General features: G+C 35.1%; 1 protein-coding gene across 1 annotated transcript in view; it reads left to right on the forward strand.

Annotated features, from left to right (window-relative positions):
* The window catches only part of CSMD3 (CUB and Sushi multiple domains 3), a 721079-nt gene that overhangs the window by 536418 nt on the left and 160401 nt on the right, over window positions 1-24260 (forward strand). Inside the window, exon 32 of the mRNA XM_054816701.1 lies at window positions 5089-5205. Coding sequence (XP_054672676.1) covers window positions 5089-5205 — 117 coding nt within the window. The remainder of the gene's footprint in view (window positions 1-5088; window positions 5206-24260) is intronic.

Genomic DNA, 24260 nt, shown 5'->3' on the forward strand with positions numbered 1-24260 from the left:
GAGCAACAAGCACTTGGCAGGGGCTTTAACCCTCTAATGTTTTCCTGGAGCTAGAGAAAATTGTTCTTCATGGCAGTAGTTAGGTGTGGATTACAGGGATCTGTTGTTCCGCTGTGTGATTTTGCCTCTCTGTGGTGATCACCTACGTTTCATTTACAACTAGCTTAAGCTGAACTGTGAGAAAAGGTGTCACTGCTGACCGCAATGCATTTTGTATTGTATTCTCTATTTACTAATGCATTGCCATAAAGAGGTAGAATTTAGTTCTTTGACCAAGGTGCATGAATACTAATGATGAAGATGGGTAATCTTCCAGATAAAAAAGCTCGCCAGTTTAAGATACAGAGTGGGTGATACTTTGTTGTTATGATAGGGCTTTTTCAAGGGCTGCAGGGACTGCTATTTTACAAGACAAGATACCATTACAGTAAATTCAGCACACATAGAAAAGGAACTTTTTGCTATTAATGCTTAATAATGTTTCAAGGAAACAGTGAGCGATGGATCAACACATTGATTCTTATCACATTCTTACCACAATCAAGTCCCTTTCTCTCCTATTAGTGTTCCATTGCTGATCCTGGAAAGCAGGAGAGGGACAGCATACTGAGTAGTATTTTTATATGTCAGAGAATAAACTAAAGCAGAAATAAATACAGAAAGTGATACAGTATTTCAGAATCTAAGCAAATATTATTAAAAAATACTGGAATACTATTGGAGAATTAAATTAGACAATATAATTTGACTTTTGAACTTTTGTTTTTGGTTGGTTGGTTGGTTGCTTGCTTGCTTGATTTGTTTTATTCTGCAGGATTTTTTTAATTCCTAGGGAAATGATGCTCAGAAGTTTTTGTGCTTTTTGTGTTAAATATGGTTTACATTTGTAGGTGTGATGAGTCTGCTAGAAATTTTACTGTAGGTAGATCTTTCAATGCACAGCATAATAGTTAGACATGTTGATTTTCACAACCTTTCTTTTTTTAATTTTGTAGTTATTAGGAACTGAAATAAGTCACTGCACTGTAAAGCTGATGCAAAGGCAGTGAGATCTACAGAACTGAAATAAGCTTAAGTGAAAGTCAGTCGGTAGCATTGTGGTAGTGGAATTATTATATCCAAGCAAACAACTTGATACTAGATATTTTCCAGAGGCAAAAATATGTTTTATTTTTGTATCAAATTAATGTTTTTAATTCATGGCAGCTATGGATTCATGTCCTTAGAGCTATCTTTTATTTCTGAATAGTAATGTTTAGTGATATTCAGGGTAGAATCTCTTTTTCCTGAAACTTCCGGCATTTTAAAGTTAGCATTTCCCAAAAGATAAGGAAGGAAATACAGTCAGTGAACTCTATGGGTTTACTAAAATATCAGATAAACTTCTTCCTCCTTCCTGATGCATTCAGAAAGGTATTGCTTGAGGACAGTCTCGCTTCTAGAAGAACTAAATTATTTACCACCTAATGATTTATGAAGTTAAACATTTTCTCAGATTGGAAAGGTCAACTGTGTGCCTGTATCTTGATTCAGCTTTCCTTTATACTATTTGTTCTTGAGACCCAGGAATGTGAATTCTTGTGAGGATAAAGTCATTATAGCAGCAGTTGGAAAACAGTGGGAGAGACCATAAGGGAAAAGTTGAACTCGGAAAGAGGAAAGTGAAAAAGTCCAGAACGAGACGTCCAAGTGAAAGAAATTTCTATGAAATACTCAATGCAAGTATTTCATTGTTGCTGCAAATTAAACCTTACGTATGCCAGAGTGACAAATAGTTCCTGCCTAACTCCAGTCTGTACTGAGCGTGTTGTAACACAGGCTGCAGGCAACTCTGTCGAGAGACTGCACATAAAGGAGTCCTGCTGGAAATCCTGCTTCCAGCCGGGTCCTGTGTCTCTTGCCCTCCTGTATAAGGCTAGATATGTGACTGCTATATAATCAGCGCAGATGTATGTTGCTTTCATGGGACTCGATGCATGGGAAAAACGTGTAGATGTTTCAGACAATGAGTCATTTAAACATTTTAATTAATATCAAATATAAAAAGAATGGCATTATCTTAATCTTTTAGAGACATTGAAGTTGTTTTAATCAGACTTTAGTATTTATGAGAATACTCAGATTTTTGAAGGTGCTAAGTTGTATTTTGTATTTTTTTTTTAAGTTGCAAAAATTGCTGAGTTTAATCACTTTTTAGAAATCTATGTGCATTTGTCAATGAAATTATTTTGCGTGATTATTTTTATACCAGCTGTGATAGTACTACCTTTTAAATATTGTGAAATATTTTGGCTAGACATATAGATAGTTAAATAATAATTCTGCTTCAGAGAATCAAGAACACTTTGAAAGTGTACTAGCTTTCTTAAATTCTTGTGTATGACACAAACTCAATTAGTTTTTCTGTTTCCCTAGCTTTAAAAAATGCTCTGGTGACATCACTTTCATGTTACAGTATGTTTTCAATATTATACACTGTTATAACATCAACCCAGCATTGACAGTGTTACATATTTAGTAAAGATATAGCTGAAATGTCACTGTTGATTTTAGATACACAACTATTAATGTACATAATTTAGAGTGTAAGATATTACGCTAAAGTGAATAAAAACTTGCAAAACTTGCAGTAAATTTGATTTTTGTTCGAAAAATTACACGTTAAGTTAAATGAATTTATGAAAAAAATGTTTATTTAAAAGAAACTTGGTACGTTTTAAAATTTTGTTCTGTTTTAAACATACTAATAGTTTTGTAAAAATCACAAATACCTTGCTGAACTGCATAACTTGTAGGAATAAAAAAGAATAAGGGTGTAAAAAATCTAGACTTTATAAGTAATGTTCCACTATATGCTGAGTACTAAATATATAGCTATTAACTTAAAGTATTGTTATTGTGTTCTATTACTTCAAATTTTATTAAAAATTAACAGTGAAATTCTATCCCTTTTGGTGTCAATTCCATTTCAGTAGAATCATAATTTTAACCTGAATTTTTACATTATTGTATATCTGCTGATTAGAGAAGTATAATAATGATACGAGTGCTGGAGTGGGACAGTATAATTGTCTTTGTTGCAATAACTCATTTATTCAACTCAGAAACAGTAAAGAAGGAAATGGGGTTAGGGGGAAGTAATAGGCTTTTTGGCAATTTTATTTCTCTTGGTGCTTATATTCTTCCATATTCTATTTTGTTTCATCCAAAATATGGAATAGAAAATCTTGAGTACTTACAAGCTCAAAAGCAGATCTGTTTTCATCAAAAATATTTACCACATTCAGCTAATGACAAGTTTCTAGTTTGTGTTTTTCAAATAACTCAAGGCAAATAAGTCCCCGGATTTGAGGGTCAGCCAAGACTCTATTGCCCCTTGGCAAAAAGTAAAAATAATTTTATTATCTAAATACAAGAAAGCATGAATTTCTGATATTTGACATGATGGTGGATTGAGGGAAGACACTGCGATTATTCTTTTAGCCATACAGAACAATATTTTGTATACATATGATAGTCTTAGTGCTTACTTTGTATCTCAGAGTTGGTGCCTACCCGTAAAGCTGTACTGAGCATTGCCAAGACTATGTCCCGTTCTGGGTTCTGACTGATTTGCTCCTCTCTAATATATGTGCCACATCTACCGCATGCACACACACAGGCACAAACAAAGGTCAAGATCCTTCTCTTGACCTATTTCAAATACCATGACTTTCACACCAGCCCATTAAATCATTTACAAATAGCATGTGCAGACTGGAGCAATAGTTTCAGGTACACGGTCTGTCAAACTCTGCAGCTACACCATACTGAAAGGAACTTGTGTTGATGTAAATTACAGAAATCCATGCTCAAAGTGATGGGGCTTTAAGTGGCTGGCATTAAAAGTTGTGTTCTTTTCATGATATATGCTACAATAGATTTTGTGTGAATTCACTAAAAGTAGTCTTAAAACACATGATTTGTATCTACACTAATACGTCACTTGTATTTGGTGTAAGTAATGAGATAAAATCTTCTGAAATCATAGTAATAAAACCATCTTTTTCATATTTAATAGAATCTGGAAGATATTAATGTTTTGAGAGTATACGACAAAAACCAGATTTTTTATGCACAGCAAAAGAAACATTGAGTAGTACTTATTTTAGAAAGTCACGTCTTAACAGGGGAAGCAAATTTGTTACATACATATGCTAACATTAAACTCATTAAAAATGTTTTATAGTCCAAATTGGTTAGAATAAATATTCTAAACAGATGCCATAATCTTGACAATAGATTAAATTACTAAATTACGAAGTGTATATGAGAAGCAGGTAATAGCCATAAGAAAACATTAATACATCTGCTTCATATAAATGCACTTGAACATCTGATGAAGAAAAAGAGGAAAAAACACTGTTTCTTGCTTGACAGTTTGAATAATACCAAATGCTAACTTCTGTTGTTAACCTTAGAAAAATGCATTGTTGTAGTAACTAGCATTGCTATTTATCTGCCATTTTATCAAGTATTATAGGTATTAATGGTAGAAAAAACGTGATGTTTTTGTGATAAAGAAAGTGTTTGCTCATAACTTTCTATATATAATGTTATAAATAATTGAGATATAAATAAGTGGTACATCATGTTCAGTCAAGGAATCCTGACTTTCTTATTTGAGTAGTTCTATACATTATTTTGAATTATGAGTCTATTGGCATGAGTAAGAATTTACTAGTGTCTGGAAGGACTGCATAACCTATGTCTTTATCAGAGTATAAAGCATCATACAAATGAATAATAGTTTTGTATGCTGTGAATAATAGCAAACTGTGTATAAAACATCATTATTTTAATAAGACGGTTGGTAAATGGTAAAGAAAAACAATAATTAATTTGTTAAACTGCAGAGTGTCATCAATTTTCATTTGATATATGAGAAAGATGCACACACTCAGTACTTCACAGGATATACACATTTAATCCAGTGTAGAAGTGTAATAAAATTTACTGTGATAGCATATACCAACATACAACAAATCACTTTAAACTGATTTTTGTCTGATATTATATTGTTCAAAACTGATTATCTTCACTTTCTAGCACCCTGTGGAAGCCGGTCAACAGGCTCTGAAGGCACTGTATTATCACCAAACTACCCCAAGAATTACAGTGTTGGTCACAACTGTGTTTACTCTATCACTGTTCCTAAGGAATTTGGTAAGTAGACCTGGTCTCATTAGTATCTTTTTGTTGCTTTTCAACAATTCTGGATGATTTGTATGATTGCTTTTGTATTAAACATAATTTGAAAAAACTGTTTTAAACTGATATTTCTGTTTATACTTTTAAAAATTTTTATAGTGCACTATTTTCTCAAAATACTTACAGTTACCATTATCTTTTGAAATTACTGTTGTTCATTTATTTTTGTCTCACTGTGACAACCAACATGTAACTTAGAATATTACTATGATGCTAGCCAAATATATTAGTGGTACCAGTTACGGTTTCTTTTAACCCAAGATCATGTGCCAAGGCTCTTGAAAGTGTAGCTTAGTTCCAGTAAGTCCTTGTAAACAGGGGAAGCAATATTTGTATTAAATGTATGGTAATACTGCTCCCATAATGCTTGGTTTCTCTGCATCATGAGGCAATGGCATAGTCTTTCCTCACGAATGAAATTAGAGCAGCATGTGTCTATCTGGGTTTTGTAGATTGCCGTATCCTCCCTCAAAACTTCCACCCTAACATTTTTTCTTATGACTAGATGAATCTTTTAAAGATGTCTTCTGTCCCACACAAATACAGAGCTTTTACAGCACTGTTTTATCTCTCCAGATTTATGAATTATTTTATCTCACTTTATTATTAAACAATGTCTATGATGACAGCTGACAGTTTGTTGATCACCTTAACTCCTTGGTAAGCAGCATGCCACGTACTGAATATCATTTATTCTTTAAATATCCATGCTTCAGATTTATGCTTGGATAAGTAGGACTTTATTCTGACCCACTGCTCACATTTCAGTTTGTCAAACAACAGGTGCCTGGGAATGGGGATGTGTATTTATTAATCTTCCTTCATGTTGATTCTGCAAACATTTCATCCAAATTAAAGGCAATGCTTGAACTGCTGTGTATCCATCTGCTGTACTCATGATGACTGAACTCCCTTAATATCCAATTAATTTGTTCTTATGTATAGCATAGAGCTGCATAGGCTACTACAGAAGAGAGAGATTTTTAGAAGTATTGTCTCCTGAGCCATGGGAATCTCTACTTATTCCTCTAGGCCATTCAGAAAAAATTAAACGCCTTTGCACAATTCTTGGTTTATTTCTGGCTGTTGCAAGCATATGCTTTTGATCTAGCTAATTTGTTTTAGGTAAACTAGAAAGATTATGTCCTCCCATTTCCATCTTAGTTTATGACACAGATGTCAACACATAAAGAGTTAAAAGTACTGCAATAAAGTATTTAAAATGTTAATGCCCTGTACTTCATATCTTTGAAATTCTGGATGGAAATGTAATTTTGTGACTTCTGGAAATAAAGACAGAATTCAAAAAAAAAAAAAAAAGACAGAAGGGGGGGAAAATCCCACTGTTCTGCATAGTTACTTGGAATAATTTGACAAATATTCATTTTCTTTATACATTAAGCATGTTAAGAACAGTATTAAGAAATTCTGTTGACCCTTTTGCAGTGACGTATCGGGGATATGATTATGATAGAGTATCTGTCATTTCTCTCGAGCTCTTTGGCTGACCTACCTTGGGATAGACCTTTACTGTTTTTCTTGTGTTTAAACAACGTCTTTTGACACACCAGGTACCTGTAGAATATATCATGGAAGTATTTAATCCACTTTTGTAAATACAGAAAACATGAATGCTTGTGTGGTGAAAGAGAAAGGTAAAAACCATACCTGGCAGTAGCCATTTAAAAGTGAGAATGACATGACCCATCAAATAGGCCAAAACAAGTGTTTCCATTTTAGCTGATTTTTTTCAATGATACTCCTACAGTAATAGGGATCAGAATTCCTTGCACCTAAAAGCTCAAATTTTGAATTATGAACCTTTGTTTGAATTATACAGTAATGTATTTTTTAACGTTAATAATATATGTTTTTTTCTGACCCTTCTCTTTCTCTAATCTGTCGTTACTAAAATGATTCCAGTAACAACCATTAAGAAAGTCAAAGTGATTTTGACAATCGGTTTAACCTGTTTTCTACACTGAAGATAACTGTTTCTTTGTCTGAAATTTTAAAAATTTGTGTAGTGAATGTGTTTTATCTAATAGCTTTCATCTCTATCTCATCCCAATATATTCAAGTACAGTTGCAGAGAAGGATAGCAATAAATTTATAATGCTGAGCTCTTTAAGATCAGTTTTAGGAAGTTATTACCTGTATAACTCTGTTATTTTGGGTCCTGATAGAATACATTGAACTAAGAAAATAGTCTTCGCTTGCAGTGCTTGATACGGATTGTGTAGGGATCACCCACTGACAAGATGTTCGCAAAAAAATGCTGCACTTTGTGGATGAAGACACCAGATTTCATCTTGAATTGACTTGCTAATGTGCATCATGTTACATAGATGTGTCAGAGATCATTCACAATGACAAAGAGATGAAACAAGTTTTTTGGAGAATGAAGGGATGCTCCAGCAAACCTGCTGAAATTTAAAGTCATTTTCCTAAAGAAAACAGCAAAAACTCTTCTTGAATAATCTTCCCTATGGCTCCAACTTTCAATGTGAAATATAGCATTCAAATATTTGCTGAATGGAACTTCTTCAGGAACCATTTTGGCATCCAATACAGTATATGAGATCTTATAATAGAGCACAGTTTAAAAAACCCCCTAAAACCAGGGCAATATAGGAAAACCCACAAACAATGGAATAGCATATTCAGTGTGTAGAAGGAAACTCATTGGCCTGGATTAGTTTTTGATGGAATGAAAAGAAAAGCTATTTCATGTGCAGCTTTTCAGGTTCTCAAGCCCAAAAGTCTGTGGAAAAGTCATTGCAATGTGGACTTTTTTTTCAATGCTTCATTATTCTGTCATGCAGAATCACAGTTGCAATATTTCATACCATGACAGGTTTAAGCTAGAAGATAAATGATTCACAAAAGCACACAGTATGCCACAGGCAAAATCTTTTGTAAACATGGAAGACTCACCTTTTTTGACACTCTCCCACTGATATTTTAAAATGATGTAATGATTGTTAATTGTTCAACAGTGAAATCCAGCACTGGTTACAATTAAAATGCAGATGTTTAAGGTTTTATTTTGTTTTCCTGATGCACATGAATTACTTTGTATGCTCTGCTATGCATAATGGTGTCATCTATACTTCTATTTAAATTAATATTTTAACAGTAAAATAAATTTTATATCAACTTACCTTAGCAAACAGCTTTCCTTTCTGTTTAGAGCAAAAAGATAGATTGAACATACACAGTAAGGTATGTAAGTGTGGTTTATGAACTATTCTATCAGAAAATTAAGTGTCGATTCTCAGTGGCCATCAAAAAATACGAAACTTGAATCAGAACTCTTTTTTCCTACAAAGAAGCTAAAAAACATATATGTAATTGGGAAAATGTCTAGTTTCCATGGAGACAGTACATTTGCTTTAAATTTACGTCAAGATATAATATTAAAAAAATGACAAGCACTTTATTGATATGCATGACGTTTTGGGACAAGATTTCTTAGAACTTTGGCAATGAAGACTCAGTTTGCTTACTGTGAACAGGAAAGTTAAAATCCACTATTCTCCTCAATTCCTGAATAACTGGCTTGTATTCCCAGACACCTTTCTATCATACAGTGATACCAGTTTCACCTTTTCCTTGTCTTTTTTCTTTAATTTTTGTGTTATGAGGTAGCCCTGAATTATTGTAAATAAGCAACAGAGAGAAGAAAAAACAGAGCCAAACAGGAGGGTTTGATATTATTTTTACTGTTATTGTTATTATTGTTATTGTTATTATTACTATTATTTAGATTCTTGAAAGAGTAGTTTTTTGCAAATGCTGGAAGGTACACATACAACTTTTACTCTGCCAGTGAAGACACACATTGAGCAAACAATGTTGTCAACATGTGTTTTCTGTTAGACAGCTCACAGCAGCTAGAATTGTTGGACAGCTTAAAAGTCGTGTCACACTAGAGTTATTTCCGTAATGTTTGATTTTATTTCAAACTCAGTTTCAATTTGGAAAGAATGTTCCAAATGACAACCTACCTTCAAGAGGGAATAAGAACCAAATAGTATTTATGATAATACTTAGCTGCGTTAAAGTCAAACATTTGCTTTTAATAACTTGAATCCATCATCACTGCTTTCTACATCTTACTTTCATTTAAGAAATGTGGCAGACATGTATGGATGGACATTTTTAAAATGTGGAGGATTTAGCTCTTCGTCTTAAATTAAAATAGGTGGAAATGGCTGGCTTTAATATTTTCAACCATGAATGAAGCAATTATTGAATTAAGCAATACTTTGCCAAATGGGAGGTAGAGATGTTCTGAAATATCAAAAAAGCTACCATAGGCAGAAATCTTATTCAGTTTCCTACCGCCTTTTCATACAAGTAACCACTTCAAAATCAGTGGGATGGCATTGTCCAAACAATGATTACTTGTCAGAAAACTGGAGTGAAACCACAAAGACTGCTCCAAATGCTTGCATGCCCAACTGTATAAAGGCTCAAGATACTAATTTCAGGAGAAAGGGACAAAGATCCAGCTTGTGCCATTTATTTTTACAAGTAAGTCAGCCCACTTTTCCTTCCCAAAAAGAGAATGACTTCAAAATCAAATGACTTCCAAGAAAATTGACCATTATTTATTTGTACATTTTGAAACATTTATTTTTTCCAGGTAATCATAAAACTTTATTTTTAAAGACAAAATCTTCTACTTTTTGCATATGTGTTTACAAGGATTTAACATAAAGATAGGAAAGCTGACTGTATCACAGGACACTTCATCTAGAAAATAAAAATATTTTAAAAAGATTAATCACTTAATCTAGAAATCTAATGAAATTCAATTTAGTTGAGCATGATCACTACTTAGATTAAGAGTACAGTACTTCAGTTTTTCGATTTATTTTCTCAGTATTCTGAAGTATAGAGCCAACATCATGCACTACTGAGGAGGTACATACAAATTATTATTATTAAAAATGGGAAGAAGTATTTGCTGTATGAGTAAAACCAATACATGATAGAAAGTTCATGCCCCTTTTCCTTTTTTTTCTTGGCATTCTTTCAACTCTTTTGCCCTGTTGTCATTTCTCTTAATGCCATTCTGTTAATGCAAGATTTTCAAAGGATCTTGTACTAGCATCTGAAAACATTAGAATGGTGTTCAGTAAATTCTTAAAACTGAGCTTCAAGAACTCAGCATTAAAAAGTGTATGGAAGTCCTTTTCTGCATCTTTCTCCAGTCAGCTAACCTTCATTCAAAGTACATGAACAGAAGTGTTGTCTCCTGTAAAATTTAGAAACTCTGGCCAGAACTGAGATATAATTGAGCAAAGGGTATCAGGCAGACACAGAAGTCATTTTCATCCTGGAAATGATAAGCCTAATTAAGGTAATATGCAATCAGAAATACAGTTAGCAAAGTATTCCTTCCCTTTTCCCTTTCCTTTCCTTTCCTTTCCTTTCCTTTCCTTTCCTTTCCTTTCCTTTCCTTTCCTTTCCTTTCCTTTCCTTTCCTTTCCTTTTTTTACACGATGTATTGTCAGTACAGAAAGGAAACATTTGCAACATTGGTGTAAATGCTGCTTTATCTTAATTTAACTCATTGTCAGAATATTATTTTGATTTGAAAATTCTCTGAGTGGACTTAACTGTGGCAGGTTCATGTCTCTTTCTTTGACTCTTGTTAAGTTAATTTTGAGAGTTATTGAAGAAGACTGAAGTGGGATAAGAATGGAGTCAGGATACCTAGAAAAATATGTAGGTTATGTACATTGTGCTAGAAACAAATAATACACCCTCCCACCACAATGGAAATTGAATATTCTCAATGTGCATTCAATGTGCATTGAATGACTGAATATGAAAGTATTTTTCACTATTATTTTGATTAAATACAGAAAAGAAAAATAAACTATTTGTTTGAAAGATACAATGCATTTTTTAATGTATGATTAATTTCTTCCTTAAATAAGAAGATTAAATAGCTATACAATCATAGAATCACAGAATGGTTTGGGTTGGAAGGGACCTCAAAGATCATCTAGTTCCAACCCCCCTGCTGCGGGCAGGGACACCCTCCACTAGACCACATTTCCCACAGCCCCATCCAGCCTGGCCTTAAACACTTCCAGGGATGGGGCATCCTCAGCCTCTCTGGGCAACCTGTTCCAGTGCCTCGCCACCCTCACAGTAAAGAATTTCTTCCTAACATCTAATTTAAATCTACCCTCCTTCAGCTCTAAGCCCATTACCCTTTGTCCTATCACTACATGCCCTTGTTAACAGTCCCTCTCCAGCTTTCTTGTAGGCCCTCTTTATGTACTGGAAGGCCACAATAAGGTCTCTGGAAGGCCTTCTCTTCTCCAGGTTGAACAACCCCAACTCTCTCAGCCTGTCCTCATAGGAGAGGTGCTCCAGCCCTCTGGTCAGCTTCATGGCCCTCCTCTGGACTTGCTTCAACAGCTCCATATCTTTCTTGTACTGGGGGCCCCAGAGCTGGACACAGATGGGGTCTCATGAGAGCAGAGTAGAGGGGGAGAATCATCTCCTTCGACCTGGTGGTCATGCCTTTTTTGATGCAGCCCAGGATACAGTTGGCTTTTTAATAAATACAATAAAAATGGGTAGAATCTGGCTCATTGTATTGTGTGCATTTTTGCAAGAAAAGAATGTACGAGTGGTGAGCCAGAGATATAAGAAAACTTAAAAGTCTATCTTCTGCACACTAAATGGACACAAAAAGCTTAATGGGAAAAAAAAAATCATCATCCATAAGTGTAAAATCTGGACCCTTGGAGTCAGACCCATTGACATGATTTGTGTTTTAATCTCTGTAATCAAAGTGGGGATGCTCTAAATCTATGAATGTATCTTGTTCTGAAGAGGTGCCTCTAAACATTGCTGATTTATGTGCATTTATGTTTTAGGCTTGCATGCAGAGTAAATAGGTGTATATACATGTAATTTAACCCTTTGGTGGGATACCTTTCCTCTTGGTTTAGTTAGGTACCTAACTATGGAAGTTAAATATCTGGTCTAAGCCATTCAGATGCTTGCTATAATCAACAGAGAGAGATGCATATTCCCATAACATGATTCATCCCATCTAAAACATCTATCTACAATTTTTGGAAAGAGATAAATTCTTTGTAATGTAAAAGAAACAGCACAGCCTCATTTTGTCATATTTGTTCTGGCAGCTACCGTGGGTTAAATGAATTAGAGAATATTGCTGCTAGTATAATCTACATCCATCCAGTAGTCACGTTGCACACACATAGCTTCATGATTTTATCTTGTGAGTATATGGTAAAACTGGTAGTTTCAGATAGGTTTCAGTTAGGAGCCATTTAGAGGCTTGAGCTTGGGTGGTTCAAATTCAAGCTTGACTTAGTGATTCCTCATCCTCAAATCTTTTAAATCTAACACTGGAGGTGAACAAAATCTGTGTCTTATTATTAAGCATATATTAGACAATAACATTCCTGTTGTTTAAATATTGTTAGATTAAGTACTCAAATAGACTATCAGATAATGGACTGCATTATGTTAGATATTCTACAGGAACGGCAAGCCATGGCCTATCTGCATAATGAATTTGTGTTGCCATATGGGAAAAAAAAAAAAAGAATGGCAGGGATTAGTTATATGCTGGAAATATTTTTTGGTTGGTTGGTTGGGTTTTTTAGCAAGTATGAAGTATTTTCTTCTCCAGAATGTATAATAGATGTACCTTAAAATGCTACTTAAAATATATTTTCAGAGTTTGTTATAAAATGAATTATAGTGCAAGAATTTAGGTTACATATGCAAACTAGGAATTTTTTCCCATTGATGTAAAAATTTCTTTCTTTGAAGAATATTTTGCAAGTTTTAACAAGGTCATGCCAAAGATTTTTTTTTATTATTATCTTTAAAACACAGAAAAATAATACTAACTACTTAGTGAATAAGCTATTAGCAATATATTGTAGATGGAAGATACCTGGTAGATAGTGAATGTATTTTTTATCATACTGTCAAGTGCACATGAATTACTGTACTACCTGCTCCCCATAAAATGAGATTGGAGTCTAGGATTTTGGGAGAATAAAGGTGAGCATTAGTTGTATAATGATTAACTTCTGGTTTGTTTTTCTAATTCAAGATCAGGTTTGTGTCATTCAGATGCTGACTATATAATTTAAAGAAGTGCCAGAAGGTCATTTCACATCACTTTCCACTTATCTATGAATGTCCTAAGTTTATGAGAGGAAGGACTGGCAGGTTTTACATACACAAACTCACAGCTGGGGTGTATTTCATTCATTGGTTCAGTGCTTATCATGCTTGCCAAGTGAGCAGATACCAATAAAAAAAGTCACAGGGTGACTTTTAAAGGAGATCAAACTATTCAATGTATTTTTGAAGTAAAATTTGAAGAGATTTTCTATTTTAGTTGCTTAATATGATTTGAAGTCACTTTTTCAATGCTGTTTTTAGATTTTTTCAATAAAACTGATTAGTTTTGGCTCAACTATTAAGGATGTTTTTGAATATAATAATGGCCAGTTTAATACAGACCACTAAATAGCTTAAGCTATTGAGTTTGACTATGAAGATATGGCAACAGTATAGCCGTCTTTTTAGTAGCCTAGTAACAAAGTGGAATGATGATAAGACCACATCTGTGATCTTCGAAGAAATTCATGGTTTCACAATAAGTAAGATAATTGATGATTGATGAAATATTTCTAAAGATTTTTTTTTTCTTCTTTTTTTCTGAGCAGTGTGACTCAAGCTGCTCCAAATATTTAATTATCAAACCTTGTTCACAGAAAAGACTGTTATTAAAATAGCTGAAATTAGTCTGGGTTCCTGATTCCAAATGATGGAGGACAGACTGCATTACATTTGTCACTTACATGCTTTCTAATACATGTTACTATCCTGGGGAGGAGACTGAGTGGTGGCAGATTTTCTAAAACAATTCTGCTTTCTGATAGGTTCAGTTCTTAGGACAGGATTGAAGTACTTTAGTAGTGCAATACCAAAAACTTGCATCACCATTGATTAGGTCCTTTTAATATAAAGTTATATTAATAAAGAAGGTGTCATTTCTACTCTTAATCTATGTATGAGTGAAAAAACTGCTTTCTCACCCTTCAAGCCTGGCCAGTGTGGCATTGATTAGGTGGTGCAAAATTGCTTACTTCTGACCAGCGGACTTCTGAAATTCTAATACGTGTGAGAGCCTTCCTCATTCTTTCTGTTGGAACAAGGCCACAGTTGACCTCCAAATACACCTACCTGCATATGAAGTCAGGAAAAGAGCAAGTAAGCTCTCTCTGGAGAGCCTGACTCTTTAAGGATCAGCCAGACTGTGGAAATTTATGGTTCTGCTCTTCACTCCTAGGAATTACAGATAACAAAATAATCAAGGGAAAGGAGTTACATCAGTATTTCCTGATGGAAAAAAAGAGCTCTTACAGCTTGTGATTCTTCTAGAAGCATTAATTTTGCATATATGACTACATAAAATCCCAGACAATTGGAAAGGCTAACAGTGCTACTATTTACAAGAAGATACAGTTTCGCTGATAGGGTGCACTTCTCAGATGACAGAAATCAGTTTTCAACTTCCCTCAGGCTAAAGAAAGTCTGGAACTCTATCGCCTACTCACCTAGTTCTTTAACTAATGGGCTATGCAAAATTATGAAAAATGCAAATCGTACCAGGCCTACAAACCAGTCTAGACTTCATCTAAACAAATGGTGTTCCACTAGAGAGACTGGTATATTTGGCCTTATAACTCAGATACTAAGTTCTGGAAATAACTCTTCCTGGCTTCATAAAAGGAACAAATAGTCATCATTACTTAGCTGTTCATAAATATCATTAGCTTTCATTAAAATCACTGGAAAATTTTTGAAGTTAAATGTATTTTCAGTAATCAGTAGATATAGGCCATTGGAACAGTCCTTTCTTTCTCTCATTTTTTTTCTGCATTCTCCCACCTTGGTAGCTACAAAAATTAATAGGAAATTCATCCTAACAGAACAACTGAGAAATTTCCAAGTGCCTGCTCCCTGATATAGAAGTTTCACTGGGAGGCAGTAAGGCACAGAGAAACCTGGCCAGGGAATCCATGAGGAATAATTGTGATCATTGCAAAGTTTCCTTCTTGAACTAGTCTGTTATATTTCAGGGAAGAAGTTTGTTAGGATATGGCTAGGATCAAGGAATTGCAAAAAATCCTTTTACAAAAGTCTTCTACTTACAAAACTTTTTGGTGTTAGACGCTGTTCATGTAGTTATAATCCATACTTCTCACCTTTCCTCTTTATTATATTCCTTTGGATATAAACCATTCTTTCAAGTAACCTTACCTGTATTGACTCAGACATTTGTGTTCACTACTATGTACACAGATACAATCTTCAGAGATTCAGGATTTCTTTCACTGATTCCCTTGTAATTGCCTTTGTTTAGAAAACAAATAAAAAAGTGTTTGCAATCTTCACTAAACTTTGCTTTGTTTTTCTTCCAGTTGCAGTCCTGAACTGCTGAAATGGGTGATTATTCCACATTCTTAAAACAGAATCTCTGAGCACTTTATTTTACTGAAGAAAAGTTTGTTTTCTTAGCTGTTTGATGTTTGGATCCATTTATTTATATTTATTTAAAAAGAGATATTCGACTTAAATTTAGGATGGAGCTGAATTGCATCTACTCTGTTAATCGTAGAATCCTAGAATGGTTTGGGTTGGAAGGGACCTCAAAGATCATCTAGTTCCAACCCCCCTGCCATGGGCAGGGACATTCTCCACTAGACCACGTTGCCCAAAGCCTCATCCAACCTGGCCTTGAACACTTCCCAGGATGGGGCATCCACAGCCTCTCTGGGCAACCTGTGCCAGTACCTCACCACCCTCACAGTGAAGAATTTCTTCCTAACATCTAATCTAAATCTAACCTCTTTTAGTTTAAAACCATTACCCCTTGTCCTATCACAACACTCCCTGATAAACAGTCCCTCACCATCTTTCATGTAGGCCCCCTCCAGGTACTGGTAAGCCGCAATTATGTCTCCCAGGAGCCTTCTCTTCTCCAGGCTGAACAAGCCCAACTCTCTCAGCCTGTCCTCATAGGAGAGGTGCTCCAGCCCTCCAGTCAGCTTCGTGGCCCTCCTCTGGTCTCGCTCCAACAGCTCCATGTCTCTCCTGTACTGGGGCCCCCAGAGCTGGATGCAGTACTCCAGGTGGGGTCTCACCAGAGTGGAGTAGAGGGGCAGGATCACCTCCCTTGACCTGTTGGTCACTCTTCTTTTGATGCAGCCCAGGACATGGTTGGCTTTCTGGGCTGCAAGTGCACATTGCTGGCTCATGTTGAGCTTCTCATCAATCAATACCCCCAAGTCCTTCTCCTCAGGGCTGCTTTTAATCCATTCTCCTCCCAGCCTGTAGTTGAGCTTGGGATTGTGCCAACCCACGTGCAGGACCTTGCACTTGGCCTTGTTGAACTTCATGCGGTTCGCATGGGCCCACCTCTCCAGCCTGTCAAGGTCCCTCTGGGATGGCATCCCTTCCCTCCAGCATGTTGACCACACCACACAGCTTGGTGCCATTTACATCAGTAAAGTTCAGGAAAATGTAGTTAAATCCTCAAAGGAAAAAACCAACCAAAACAAAACACAAAATTTGGAAGCCAGACTCTTGCACACATTTTGTGGTAAAAGAAAACTTTTTAAAAGAGTTCAGAATTTAAAATGTATTTTGAGAAGTCGTTAAAAGACTGTCAAAATATAGCTATTTGGTGAGAAGAAATTGCTTTGGGTTGCTGCTTGGAGAAGATACTGAATTTCTGTTTTGGGGGCAGGCGTGCAAAGCCAATGAAGGAGTAGTTCCAGTGTTTCTGATAGGTTCCACTTGGGCTATGTCAATTGGGCAGGAGAATGCAAGTGGATCATATCATTCAATCATTACAACGGATAAATAGCAGAAGTGATGGGAGAACAGGAAAAGTAGTGTATATGCATACACATGGATACATATACATATGCATGTATGTTGTCAAAGGGTAAAGACTCCCTGAAAGCAACTCTTGGCTAATGAGACTTGCCCAGCTGGAACTTACTATATGATTGTTGCATGCAGTGGGAAGAAAAAGACAAATACAAACTTTGCTATTGTCATGGGGTGAGACCTACCCAAGAACACTGCTTAGATAAAAGACACCTGTACCATATCTGTCCAGGTCTAACAGATGAAAGTATTCCAATATGTGCAAAAAAGAAGAAAAAAAAAGTGCTTTTTAAATATATTTGGGATTATATGTCATTGAGTGGTGTAGTTCTCTTGTTGTGACTATCACACCCCAAATTCCACTTTAACAGTATAGGTATTAGATGTAACATTGGATGGACCTCTCTGCTTTTTTGCTTCAATACTTGCAGCCTGTGTAGATCTATAATTTTTAAATATATGTGATGGTGAATATCCACTTGCACTTTTTAGAAATTATCATAGTTAGTCAGATATAGGTTTCTATGTTTTTGTGGCGTTTCTTTTCATGATTGGATCACCAAGTCAAACTGTTATTTCTCCAAGCCACCTGCTCCTCCTGCTCTCTTCCTCCTTTCTCCTCTTCCCACTCTCTGTAAAGACCTGTAGATCCTTAAGCAAACTGTTTTGGCTATACCTTCTTGTCTATGCTTTCAGTAGTGGCGTCAAGACCATGGTAAAAAAACCTCAAAGTATTATCAGTTATTCTTTAATACTATAGAATCATAGAATAATGGAATCGTTTAGGTTGGAAAAGACCTTTAGTTTGCAAAAGACCTTTAAAGTAGGTCTTTTATCAACTACTTTATTATTATCTACTTTAATCAAGTACAACCATTAATCTGACACTGCCAAGTCCACCACTAAACCATCTCCCTAAGCAACACATCGATGCGTCTTTTAAATACCTAGAGGGATGGTGACTCAACAACTTCCCTGGGAAGCCTATTCCAATGCTTCATAACCTGTTTGGTGAAGAAATTTTCCTAATATCTGATCTAAAACTCTCCTGGTGTAACTTGAGGCCATTTCCTCTTGTCCTATCACTTATTACTTGGGAGAAGAGACCAACACCCACCTGGCTACAACCTCCTTTCAGGCAGCTGTAGAGACTGATAAGGTCTCCCATCAACCTCCTTTTCTCCAGGCTGAACAGCCCCAGTTCCCTCAGCTGCTCCTCATACGACTTGTGCTCTAGACCCTTCACAAGCTTTGTTGCCCTTCTTTGGACACGCTTCAGCACCTCTGTGTCTTTCTTGTAGTGAGGGGCCCAAAACTGAACACAGTACTCGAGCTGTGGCCTCACCAGTGCCAAGTACAGGGGGATGATCACTCTGCCAGTCCTGCTGGCCACAGTATTTCTGATACAAGCCAGGATGCTGTTGGTCTTACTGATCATATTAAAGAGAACTGGCCCCAATGCCAAGCCCTGGGGAACACCACTTGTGACTAGCCACCAACTGGATTTAACTCCATTCACCACAACTCTTTGGGTCTGGCCATCCACCCAGGTTTTTACCCAGCAAAGAGTGCAGCCATCCAAGCCATGAACAGCCATTTTCTCCAGGAGAATGGTGTGGGAAACAGTGTCAAAGGCTTTCCTAAATTCCAGGTAGACAACATCCACAGCCTTTCCCTCATCCACTAAGTGGGTCACCTTGTCATGGAAGGAGATCAGGTTAGTTGAGCAGGACGTGCCTTTCATAAACCCATGCTGACTGGGCCCAATCACCTGGTTTTTCTGTACATGCCATGTGATGGCACTCAAGATGACCTGCTCCATAACCTTCCCTGGCACTACTGACAGGCCTGTAGTTCCCTGGATCCTCCTTGTGGCCCTTCTTGTAGGTGGGCGTCACATTTGCCAACCTCCAATCAACTGGGATCTCCCCAGTTAGACAGAACCGCTGACAAATTATTGAAAGTTCCTCGTGGGTGAGTTTATATCACTTTGTTGAAATAAAATCACTCAGAACTAGTATGCTAATGTGGGAAAGGAACACAAGTGTCCTGCCTTACTGTAGTATAGCTTTTCTTTTCCTTGTTTCTCATTCTTTTTTTTCTTTTGGGGAAACGTTCTTTCCTTTCACTTGGCAAAGCTCTTTCTCAAACATGGTCTCATGGATATGAACTTTACAGGTACTTCAGGTTTTTGTTTTAGCTTATTTATTAATTTAGGTATTACTAAAATACATATATTCTGAGCACTTCAAAAGGGTTCCAATCTGTACTTTAATATATAAAATATTTCAATTTTCTTGTAATTTTAATGACTGTGCTTAAAGTTTCCCATAACACCTGTCACTACATCATAAATACCCTGTGCAGGTGCATCACTAATTTTATTAGATGATTCACATGCCTCCATTTGGAGTTTTGGAAGCTCAAAACATACCTTCTGTGAGTTTTTGTTGTTTTGGTGGTGTTGTTTTTTTTTTTTGTGTGTGTGTGTGTGGTTTTTTTTGGCGGTGGGTATAATTGAAAGCTTTGATATAATTGCAACCTAATGTTGTGTCATAATATCAGTGAGATTTTTCAATCTGATTTCTCTGGTGGTTTCATTTTCTGTTGTACTGTCCAAAACCATATCTGAAAAGTCTTAGCTCATGCTAAGATTTAGCATCTTTATGTTGCATCCAAGGTGAATAAATTTTCTTTTCATCTAATGGGTAAAGGAAATGTCTAAATTTTACCATTTGATAGTTTAAAAGATCAGACTCTGAACTGAAACAGGAAGTGCACTAGAAAATACAGACCAAAGGAGTGGTTTGATGGTAATACTGTATCTCAAAATTTGTCACCTAGTTTTGTTCACAAGTGAAGCTTTTAGTATTGTAGATTTTCATAATTGATATAGCTATTGAAATCCTCAGCTGAAAGGAAAGACAAAATATTCTGATATGTTGGCTGTAGATGAAGACAATTTCCACTAGTCACTCAGGAGTATAAAGCAGTTTCACTCGTACCACTTTGATGAATGCAGAGCAACTAACATGGATTGAAAGAGAGTAATGAATTTCTACAACTTTATAATATTGTTAAAATTTATTATTATAACATTAATTAAATTAATGAAAATATGGCAATTTCAATAATTAAAAACTATAATAACACTCATTATATTTAGGATGCATTCTCTATCATTTCTGTGCTGATATTCTGCTAAAAATAAAACGATAAGCTTATTGTTAGGCAAGATTTGTTTTCTCCACAAGCAACAAAGTTTATGATTTAGCTCTTGAAACATTTCATTTTGAAACATTCCCACAGTTTTGAGTTCACATTTCAGTTACAGATTTAGGCAAACTGGCAACACATGTGTGCTGTAAACTCTGATAAATGGTTACAGCTACTTTAGGGATCATATTGATGAATTCCTGTTTCTCCTATTTACAGTTATTGAAAGGCTGGAATATTTTCATTTTTTTCTTTCACAGTTTTTCTTTATATACCTTTTCATAATTGATATGAAGAAGTTTTTCAGTGTTCCTAGTTTTATTTTCTTATTTTTGACTGGGAGTTGTTTTGGGTTTGCCTACTAATGAAAAGAAAAAAAAAATATTCAAGTATTAATTTCATCCACACCATTCAGCAAGCGTAAGTGATAATTTGTTTCAGATGAATGAACAGCTGAATTATCTGATCTAAACAATAACATTTACTAGTAGGATCATAAAAGATAATTATTATACTCAGATAGCTGTTGTACTTTTAATTAGTAGCTCTAAATTAGCTGAGAGGTGATTGAAGAACCAAACAGCTTTTTCAAAGTGACTTTTCCATTAAGCCAAGAACCCTTATTACTTAATTAATAAGAAGGCTTGAATTAAATCTGATATCTTAATAAGATTTTTTTCTTAATTGTACCTCAAATAAAGTAACATTGGAGGACTATTATTATTATTTACTATTCTTATTCCAATTATAATTACTGTTATTATTACTATTATTATTATTGAGTTAAAATTGTTTATTCCTTCTATTATGTGTATTACTTAAGAGGTTAGTGTCCCTGTGGTACCTACATAAGCATCAGAGAGAGGCTTGACCACAATTTTTTTAAGGGGAGACTAGTTTTCAAATTTAGGCACCTTGTTTAAATGCTTCATTAGGCAACTTAATGTTCCCTTTTTTTTTTTTCATAATTTTCTTAGCCTTGAAAAACTAGTTCTTGTCAGAACTATAGTGAAAAGGTTTGTATAGTACAACTAAGTTGAACTTCATGCTGTTTGTGTCTTTGGAGATAATAGTTTTATGAATGCTTTTGTGATTACAGTCCCAAGAACCATCAATTAAAAAAGAAAAAATCTTGATCTGTTATCTCTAGGGATATTCCTTCTGATGTAGATAGGCTACTGTTAAGATCTACAGGAAAACAACAAAAAGTTGCAGGCATGTTTTATTTCTTCTCTAGTCCAGAGACTGTAATATAAAAATAAGCAATAAACAAAATTCAGATGTTTCACTTTTACCAGTGTACTTTTCTTTCCATAAAAAACTTGCTTAGACAGTCAGATGCTAGAAGTGTGACTCAGATTTGTTTTCTAAAAGCAAATAAAAAATTGTATAGGAAGACAATGAAGCAGGAATAGAAAATGCTGCCCTTGTTAAAGATTAGCAAGATCTTCACATTTCCAGGATGCAGACACAGTTCAGAACACTTTTGTAGTAGCAGGGCAATTGCCTCCTATGCTGTGCTTCTAACTTCTTCCACTCATTTTTGTTCATAAAACAAACAAAAGAAGTGACCACAGAGCATGCAACGTACACAACTGCTCTCAGAATGCAATTATCCTGAGTAGAAGGTCTTTCAGCGTAAAATAAATGTCAGGTGTTGTCAGCTGTACAGTCTTGGATTTTTTTCCTCCATCCTGTTCACACATCCGCTGCAGGAGACTGTAAAAACGCATATCAGCTGTAGGCTACAATTACTGGGCCTCAGAGAGAAGCGTGCCACCTAATTGTCTTTTTCCTTTCAGAGTATCCTACCTGCTTTCACTTCATAATCACAAAGAATTGTCTTTTATTTAGATAAGACCCTGGAGAGAAGAAAATAAGTAAATTTTAAATTTAGGATTTGAAGAAAAGCTTTTGCACAAAAGCAGAGAGGAGACTATTTAAAATAAACAGGAGTGTTGGACTATGCATATTATGCCTCAAAACCCAGGATCCTCAAGGTGATCTGAGATTACTGAGAAACGGAGCAATAAAGTAGAAGTGACAATATAATCATAAGAACTTGTTTTTTAATATCTGGATACTAAGAAATGAAGCATTCTCCATTCCTTCATTATCTTCAATAATTGACTCACATCTACTTATTCTTGTTGCCTTAATTCTCATTGCCGATGTTCTTAATAATGACTTAGAAACGTGAATATATATTTTATTGTCAAGAGTTTTTGGGTGATTTCTGTGGCTGAGTACTTATATTAAAATGTCTCCCATCTACCTTTAATAACTTTACTGAGAAATTAAAAACAAATTGGCATAAAGTGTTTCTAAAATCACTGCACAAAGATAGAAAACTCCATCAGTTTAAGGCTGGCTCAGTTCCCTAATGTTTATAGTTCCCTAATTTAGAGATATTGATTAAGAATCTATAAATAAATTGAATGAATACTGGCTTCAGTGAGCCTTAAAGTGTATTTGATTACTGAATTTCTTGTTAGCACTATTTTTTTACCAATTATAATAATAAATACTAAAAAAAAATTCCTTTTACCAATACTTAAAAACCCCTATTTTAAATTAATCTATCTTCTATTGACTACGTATGTAATTAGAATGTTGGGAAAAAGACTCAGGTGATAACAATATGTGTTGTAATTGTATAAATGATCATATAAATGCTTCAAATGTTAGAAAACAAATTTATGTAGGAGAATGACCTCAGGAAAAAGAGATATATTCATCTTCTGTACCTTGTTTAGAAAAGCTTTTAATGATTTTTCTATCTCTCCTTAATTATGAAAGAAGATACCATAATTTTATTATATATCTTCTTTCTAATAATTAGTATTTTTCTTTTTCTTGGTTTCTGCAGTTATGAATAGTACTTTGTCATTTCATCCATCTAATTAGAAATTAACCCGAATAAGAGGGAAAAAATAAAAAAATGGCTTCTATTAGAACTCCTTATGGTTTTGATTTTTAAATTTAACAATAACTCATGTTCATAATTTATATTCTAGTTATTTTGTGGTCACTATTCCTCCAAAGATTATTGTATTGAAAAATATCCCAACAAAAACCAAAACAGACTTCATACTTAAAATAAGAGGCCTTGTTCTAGACTAATCTAATTATATCTACTCAAATTCTCTATTTTCTTTTCAAAATAAAGCCACCTAAGTGTTAGACTAATGTTTCTTGAACCCTATTCAAAGTGGTAGATTTTACACTCAGTGCATCTATAATCCAAGTCTACTTTGTTCCTCCAGAATGTAACTCACCAGAAACAAATAAGAAATCTTTATTTCAAAGAAACTGAGTCTACCACACTTTTCCTCAACAATGTTACTATGAATTCCCCATAGCTTTTTAAAAATAAATAAATATCAGAAAGAAATACAACAGTAGTAACAAAAAAAAAAAATACAGCATTAATGTTAGCAAGTATAGTCTTTATGAAAGAATACTTTTGTTAAAAGTCATTTGATGCACTAGTTACTGTTTATGGGGATGGCTAAAGACTCTTCAGCCACATTGGCAAATCCATAGCAGTATTTCTGTGTATGTGTTTACCCCATCTCAGTCATTCTGAGTGTGTAAATGCACTTGTATTTGTAAATAATCATGTAGTCTCTTATTTATCATAGATTCATAGAATGGTTGGGATTCGAAGGGACCTTAAAACTCATCTAGTTCCAACCCCCCTGCCATGGGCAGGGACACCCTCCACTAGACCAGGTTGCCCAAAATCCCATCCAACCTGGCCTTGAACACTTCCAGGGATGGGGCCTCCACAACCTCTCTGGGCAACC

The sequence above is a fragment of the Grus americana genome, chromosome 2 (assembly GCF_028858705.1).
Source record: "Grus americana isolate bGruAme1 chromosome 2, bGruAme1.mat, whole genome shotgun sequence".
Classification (NCBI taxonomy): Eukaryota; Metazoa; Chordata; class Aves; order Gruiformes; family Gruidae; genus Grus; species Grus americana.